Raw genomic sequence first — 8,030 nt, forward strand, 5'->3', positions numbered from 1 at the left:
ACCCCCGGCGCAGGCCAGGGGGAGGGGCGGGGCAGCCCAAAGACCCCCCTCAGGCTGGGGGGCATCACCCCAAAACGGGAGGGGGCGCTTAAGCCGGGGCGCTCAAAACCCAGAGGGGCAATTCGGGGGATAAAAGAGATGGGGGGGAAGTGCTGATGCCCCCTCAGCTCACCCCCCCAATCTGGGGACCCCCTTTGTCTGCCCCGTGATAATTCTAGAAGTCCGAACCCCGATGGACAGGCGGTCCTCGACTTAACGACTGTTCGCTTAGCAGCCGTTCAAAGTTGCGACGGCAACGGAAAAAAAGGAAAGGGACTTACGGGAAGCCCTCGCACTCGCGACCGCCGCAGCGTCTCCCAGGGTCACGTGATCGAAACTCAAGCCGGGGGGCAACCGGCATGGATTTATGACTGCAACCAGCGTCCTGGGAGGGGGTGTCAAGTGATCCCTGTTTGAGACCTTCCCAGTGGGGGCTCCGACAAGCCAAGGGAATGTGGGACTGCAGGATTCACTTAACGACCGCCTGATTCGCTTAGCGACAGTCGTTCCCTTGGCAACCGTGTTCCTCATTGAAGAACTGCGGTGATTCACTTAACAGCCAGGGTGAGGAAAGTCGTAAACGGGGGCAAAACTCCCTTAACAGATTTCTCCCTTAACAACATCAAGGTTGGGTTCGGTTGCGGTCGTACGTTGAGGACTACTTGCACAGGTAGTCCTCGCTTAATGACGGTTGAAGTTACAGCAGACCCTTCAGAAGCTACTTCCTCCCTCCCTCCCTCGTCTTCCTTCCTTCCTCCTTCCCTCGCTCCCTCTCTTCCTTCCTTCCTTCCTTCCTTCTTCCCTCTCCCTCTTGTCCACCTTCTTTCCTCCTTCCCTCCCTCACTCTCCCTCCCTCCCTCCTGTCTCCCTTCCTTCCTTCCTCCTTCCCTCGCTCCCTCCCTCCCACTCTTTCTTTTTCTTTCTTTCTTTCTTTCTTTCTTTCTTTCTTTCTTTCTTTCTTTCTTTCTTTCCCTTTCTTTCTTTCTTTCTTTCTCTTTCTTTCTTTCTTTCTTTCTTTTTCTTTCTTTCTTTCTTTCTTTCTCTTTCTTTCTTTCCCTTTCTTTCTTTCTTTCTCTTTTCTTTCTTTCTTTCTTTCTTCCTTCTTCCTTCCCTCGCTCCCTCCGTTTCACTCCATCTTTCTTTCTTTCTTTCTTTCTTTCTTTCTTTCTTTCTTTCTTTCTTTCTTTCTCTTTTCTTTTCTTTTTCCTTCCTTCACTCCTTCCTTCTTTACTCCCTCCCTCCCTCCCTTCTCCAAACTATAGAATAGAATAGAATAGAATAGAATAGAATAGAATAGAATAGAATATATGGAATGGAATGGAATGGAATCGAGCTGGAAGGGACCTTAGAGGTCTTCTAGTCCAGCCCTCCTCCGCTCAAGCAGGAGACCCCCATACCATTTGAGACAAGGGGCAGTCCAGTCTCTTCTTAAAAACCTCCAGTAATGGAGCACCCACGATTTCTGGTGGCAAGCTGTTCCACAGGTTAATTGTCCTCACTGTTAGGAAGTTTCTCCTTAATTCCAGGTTGCTTCTCTCTTTGGTCAGTTTCCAACCATTTTTTCTCGCCCTTCCCTCTGGTGCTCTGCTGAATAATGTGCCCCCCCCTCTTTTTTGTGGTAGCCCCCCCCCCAAATACTGGAACGCTGCTATCATGTCTCCCCTATTTCTTCTTTTCTTTACACTGCCCAAACCTAAATCCCACAGCCGTTCTTCGTAGGTTTTATTCTCCAGGCCTCCTGCTCCTCCTCTGACCCGCTTAGCGTCCCCCCTCGCCCAGCCCAGCCCCCCCCAAGACCCCTCACTCACTCTCCAGGCGTTGAACCAGGGCTTTGTCCTTCAGGGCCACCTCGGCGCTGATGGAGCGCGACTCAATCGGGATGTAAAGGACGGTGCGGCCCTTCATCTTGTAGCGAGTATCTGCGGGTAGGAATGGCTGGGGATTAGGGTTTCTGTTGGTTTTGAAGAGAGGGGGGACCTCGGGGCTTCTCCTCAGGACCCCCCCTTCCAGTTCCCATTCCTCGGTCGTCGGCTGAAACGCCCACAGGTAGGTCCTCGAGTTACGACTATCTGTTTAGTGACCGTTTGAAGTTACAACGGCACCGGAAACAGCAACAAACCAGTGCTCGCTCTTACGACCGTCGTGGCAAAAAAAACAACCACCCCACGATCACATGATCGAAATTCAGGCCGCTGGCAAGCGCCCGGTTGAGTTAATAACCGCACTGATTCGTTTAACGACCACTGTTAAGAGCGGTCATAAAATTGGGCGTGGCAACCCCAGTCTGGGAAAAAGCACCTAGGTCAAGGGGTAGGCCACCTCGGCTCTTTTAGGACTCGTGGACTTCAACTCCCAGAATTCCTGAGCCAGCCATGCCTTTTTTTTCCCCCTTCTACCTCCTATAGCAGAAAGATTGCAGAGGAAGGGATTGTAAGAGAGTAAGCACATCGACGGGTAGACGCACCCTGCGGGCTCAGGAATTCTGGGAGTTGACGTCCACGAGTCATAAAAGAGCCAAGGTTGCCTACCCCTGGCCTAGGTTGTCACCGGAGGGTGATCCAAACGGAACAACTACAGAATCCCTACCTGTCAGGGAGGTCATGAAATGGTAAATTTCGGAGAAAATTTCGTTTTTTATGCTTTCGGGCCAGGAGCCTTTGCGGAAGAGGCGGGGCAAGTAGACCGCGTTGAGCATGCGCGTCAGGGAATCGATGTAGGGTTTGCGCACGGAGCCGAATTGCACCACTTCGTGGAAGTTCTCCTCCGTGATTTCCGCCTTCTCCTGGCGGATGAAGTAGGCGAGCTGCTTCTGCTCCTGTCGAGAGAAACGCAAAATCACTTCGGGGGGTGGGAAAGGGAGACCTAACGTTGGGTTTTCTCAAGCTTCAACGCCCAGAATTCCCCAGCCAGCCATGCCTCTCTTTTTTCCCCCTCCTACCTCCTATAGCAGAAAGATTGCAGAGGAAGGGATTATAAGAGAGTAAGCACATCGATGGCTATACAGGTCAAAAGGAATGCAGTGTCCGGTGGTGGGAAGCCTCGCTCTACAGCAGGGGTCTTCAAACCCAGCAACTTTAAGACTTATGGGCTTCAACTCCCAGAATTCCCCAGCCAGCCATGCCTTTTTTCCTCCTCCTACCTCCTATAGCAGAAAGATTGCAGAGGAAGGGATTATAAGAGAGTAAGCGCACTGATGGGTAGACACATCAAAAGGGATGCATTAGTGCCAGGGAATTCTGACCACGGTAGGATCGTTGACACTATCTATCTATCTATCTATCTATCTATCTATCTATCTATCTATCTATCTATCTATCCATCCATCCATCCATCCATCCATCCATCCATCCATCCATCCCTATGTCTATCTCTATTAGCTATGTAGCTATATCTCTCTATGTCTATCTTTATCGATCTATCTATCTATCTATCTATCTATCTATCTATCTATCTATCTATCTATCTATCTATCTATCTATCTCATCTATCATCTATTATCCTTATCATGTGTCTATCATCTATCAATCATCTATCTCTATTATCTCTTTATCTATCATGTATCTTGTCTGTCTGTCTGTCTGTCTATCATCTATCTCTATTATCTATCTTTATCGCAATGGTTCTCAACCTTTTTTTATTCCGCGACCCCAACCAGTCGTAAGTCGAGGACTAAACCGGTCGTAAGATGAGGACTAAACCGGTCGTACATCGAGGACTACCCAACCGGTCGTAAGTCGAGGACTTTCCCTGCCCGGGAGCGCCGCGCATGCGTGGTTCCACCCCCTGTGCCGGCCGAGGCGTAGCTGGCAAGCGGCAGAGACGGAGCAGGCCGACCACCAGCTGGCCCAGCCCAAGGGAGGTAAGGCACCCGCCGGAAAAGGGGAAAAAAATGGCGGACAAAAAAAATGGCAGACAAAAAAATGGCGGACAAAAAAAATGGCGGACAGACTTGCTTGGCGACCCCCATGAATTGGTCGATCGACCCCAAAATGGGGTCCCGACCCACAGGTTGAGAACCACTGCTTTATCGTATATCTATCTATCTATCTATCTATCTATCTATCTATCTATCTATCTATCTATCTATCTATCTATCTATCTATCTATCTATCTATCATCTATCTATCTATCTATCATCTATTATCCTTATCATGTGTCTATCATCTATCAATCATCTATCTCTATTATCTCTTTATCTATCATGTATCTTGTCTGTCTGTCTGTCTATCTATCTATCTATCATCTATCTATCTATCTATCTATCTATCTATCTATCTATCTATCTATCTATCTATCTATCTATCTATCTATCTATCTATCTATCTATCTATCTATCTATCTAATCTATCTCACCTGATAATCTTTACGGAAGCCTCTGCTTGACCCAACAATAAACTCAACGGATCCACATGGTTTGATATGCAAGGGAAATTACAGCTTTCCCCATCAAGCATTCCCCCATGCTGGCTGGGGGGGGGGATTCTGGGAGTTGAAGTCCACGCAACTTAACGTTGCTAAGGCTGGGGGATAAGCTGTGCTAGGACGAGACCTCTGGAGACCACCAAAACGTGCCTCCTGATAGAGTCCTTAGGGAAGCCTCTGCTTGACCCAGTAGTAACCCGGATGGGCACAACTTGGTTTGTTTTTTGGGGTTCTCAAAGGAAAACTTCATCCCGGTTTTATTTCGCCCCCCCCCCAGATCCCAAAGGGAGAAGCCCACCTGATGGGGCATGACCGGCTCCACTTTCAACCCGGCGTAGTCGTCAACGTAAAAGACCAACATGGTCTGGCTGACGTCCTTCAGGAACTGGTCCATCGCAGCCAGGTGTTCGTCCGTCCACATCTCCTCGGTCACGCCGGACAAGGAGATCCGGCTCCGGAGGCAGGGCTTCTGCACAAAGAGGGCGAAACCCACAACTGGGACAAAGGGACGCAAACCGCATCGTCCCCAGAGAGGGGCGTTCTTCACCGGACAAGCTTGTGTCTTTGCGCAGACAGGCGCGAGAGAGTCCTGGACTCACGAGAGCTCGTTTAGTGATGGTCCAGAGTTCCTACCGGGGGGACACAACTAATCCTGGACTCACAAGAGTTCGTTTAGTGACGGTCCAGAGTCCCTACCTGGGGGACACAACTAATCCTGGACTCACAAGAATTCGTTTAGTGACGGTCCAGAGTCCCTACCTGGGGGACACAACTAATCCTGGACTCACAAGAGTTCGTTTAGTGATGGTCCAGAATCCCTACCTGGGGGACACAGTTACACCTGGACTCACAAGAGTTCATTTAGTGACGGTCCAGAGTTCCTACCTGGGGGACACAGTTATACCTGGACTCACAAGAGTTCGCTTAGTGACGGTCCAGAGTCCCTACCTGGGGGACACAACTAATCCTGGACTCACAAGAGTTCATTTAGTGACGGTCCAGAGTCCCTACCTGGGGGACACAACTAATCCTAGATTACAAGAGTTCATTTAGTGACCGTTCAAATTTGCAACAGCACTGAAAATGTGACCTAGGACCCTTTTTCACACTTACGACTGTTGTGGCATCCCCCTGTGGTCACGTGATCAAAATTCAGAGGCTTGGCAACTGACTCGTATTTGTGACGGTTGCAGTGTCCTAGGCTCCTGTCACCCCCCTTTCGCGACCGTCCGATGAGCAAAGTTAAGGGGGAGGCCGGATCCATTTAATGACCGCGTCACTAACCGAGCCACCGCAGGAATTCACTTCACAGTGGTCGTAAAATGGGGCAAAACGCACTTAACGACGGAAATTTGGGGGTCGATTGCGGTCGTTAAGTCGACGGCTACCTGGACTTACGGACCCAGGTTTGAAATTCCGACAGTCACGATGACACCCACACACACACACACACTTGTGTGTGATACGGTCACACACTCCGCAATGGCGTGTATGGCGGTTTTTGCCGGAAACCTTCATTTGCTTCCTGGTTTTCCAACCCCCCAAAAATCAAATTTTTTAAAAAAATGACCCTTTTGGACAACGGATTCGCTTAACGACCGGTGACCTGCTGAACGACCGTCTCAAAAAAAGCCGCTCACAGAAGCCGGCACGGTCGTGGGGTCGGTCGGCTGGCGGCCGGCACGACTTAGGAACGATAATCGTGGCCTCAGTCATCGTCATTAAATCGAGGACTTATGTGAACTTGGGCTGCCCGGGGGAACCCCCCACAAAAAAGGTGGGATTTTTTTTTCCCACTCTCACCCCCTCCCCAAGTAAGCCCCCCCACCCTTATTCCTAAGAGCTTTTCCGAGAAAACCCGGGCCATCGGGATCCCATTAGCGCAACATCTGGTGTGGAAGTACAGAACCAGATGTGCTGGGGTGTGTAGTGCAAGGGAAGTATGCGAGATTGCAAGCAGAAACACACCCACACACGCACACCCTTGGCCTTCTGTGGGTTTTTGTCTTGTGGGGTGGGGTGGGGGAAAGGAGGGGGGCAGGGAGGGAGAACAGCCTGGGCCTAGAGGAGGGTCTTCCTCCCTCTCCACCCCCCCCGGGCAAAATTGCTGGCTGCAGATGCGATGCCAGAGCGGCACTCCAGGTCCCGATCAATCAATTAATCAATCAATCAATCAATCAGAAAAGAGTTGGGAGGGACCTGGGAGGCCATCTAGTCCAACCCCCTGCTCAAGCGGGAGACCCTAGACCAAAACGAGGAGGAGGAGGAGGAATAACCGAATAACAGACTTGCAAGGGACCTGGGAGGTCATCTAGTCCAACCCCCTGCTCGAGCAGGAGACCCTAACCCATTTCAGACAAGGGGCTGTCCACTCTCTTCTTAAGGACTCCAGTGGTGAACCAGCTGTTGCCCTGGTTAATTGTTCTCACCGTTAGGAAGTTTCTCACCTTCCTTCAGGACAGGGTAGCACCAGGCCAGTGTCATGTCTGTCTCTATGTGTGTGTGTTTGTGTGTGTGTGTGTGTGTGTATAAAATGGAGAACCGTCATTAAGCGAACTATTAATGCAGGGGTAGGCAACCTCGGCTCTTTTAGGACTCGTGGACTTCAACTCCCAGAATTCCTGAGCCGGCATGGCTCAGCTTGGAAACACTCCCTTTCCCCTCAGCATGGCTGGCTCAGGAATTCTGGGAGTTGAAGTCCACAAATCCTGAAGGGGCTATAGTTTCCCCCATGCTGGCTGAGGAATTCTGGGAGTTGAAGTCCACGAGTCATAAAAGAGCCAAGGTTGCCTACCTCTGGCCTAGGCCTAAGCTGCTTTATGACTGGTGGACTTCAACTCCCAGAATTCCTGAGCCAGCATGGCTCAGCTTGGAAACCTCTCCCTTTCCCCTCAGCCTGGCTGGCTCAGGAATTCTGGGAGTTGAAGTCCACGAGTCATAAAAGAGCCGAGGTTTAGTGGATTAGCTGTGTATCCCCAGAATTTGGAGGGGTCTTGGTGGCAGGGGGGTGATCCAAAGGGACCCAGGGGGCACCCCTCCGGGCAAGAAAGACCCCCCCGCCCCACAAAACGGCCACTTACCAAATCCGCCTCTCCCTCCATGTGGATGGAAGGAATGACCACCATCTCCATGCTCTCTTCCGGCTCTTCCGGCATCTCGGGTGGGGTTTCCTCTGGGGGGGAGGGCAAGAAGAGAAAAGTGGGGGTCAGAGTGGGGGGGTAGAGGCCTCGGACGGAGAATGGGGAAGAGCCAGAGTTTCAGCCCCACAGGTGGAGGGAATTCCCTTCCTCTTCGGCTGGCCTACCTCGCAGGGCTGTCGTTTTTGGGAAGGGTCGGGGAGGAAGGGCTAAGGAAAGGAAAGGCTAAGAAAGGCAAGGAGCTACTCTTGCCCCAAGGATGCCACTTTATATCGTGTGTGTGTGTGTGTGTGTGTGTGTGGCCGTCCTCCCCGGCCCATGCGTTGCTAACTACAAGCCCCATGATCCCCGGCCCGCCTGGCCATGGCTGAGGAAGCCTGCCTTAGGATCGAGGGCAGCCCTCAGCAGGAGGAGAGATGGCTCTGCCATCCG

At 51.2% G+C, this 8,030-nt stretch overlaps 1 protein-coding gene across 1 annotated transcript in view; it reads right to left on the bottom strand.

Annotated features, from left to right (window-relative positions):
* Window positions 1-7,616, bottom strand: part of LOC107297824 (dynein heavy chain 2, axonemal-like) — a gene marked incomplete at its 3' end in the record, with an annotated part of 16,558 nt that extends 8,942 nt beyond the window's left edge. The window contains exons 1-4 of the mRNA XM_015827186.1: window positions 7,542-7,616; window positions 4,760-4,930; window positions 2,626-2,854; window positions 1,848-1,958 (exon numbers count right to left, since the gene is read on the bottom strand). Coding sequence (XP_015682672.1) covers window positions 1,848-1,958; window positions 2,626-2,854; window positions 4,760-4,930; window positions 7,542-7,616 — 586 coding nt within the window. The remainder of the gene's footprint in view (window positions 1-1,847; window positions 1,959-2,625; window positions 2,855-4,759; window positions 4,931-7,541) is intronic.
* Between the last annotated feature and the right edge of the window lie 414 nt (window positions 7,617-8,030).

Source organism: Protobothrops mucrosquamatus, unplaced genomic scaffold (assembly GCF_001527695.2).
Source record: "Protobothrops mucrosquamatus isolate PMUCROS unplaced genomic scaffold, P.Mucros_1.0 scaffold3550, whole genome shotgun sequence".
NCBI classification, from domain to species: Eukaryota; Metazoa; Chordata; class Lepidosauria; order Squamata; family Viperidae; genus Protobothrops; species Protobothrops mucrosquamatus.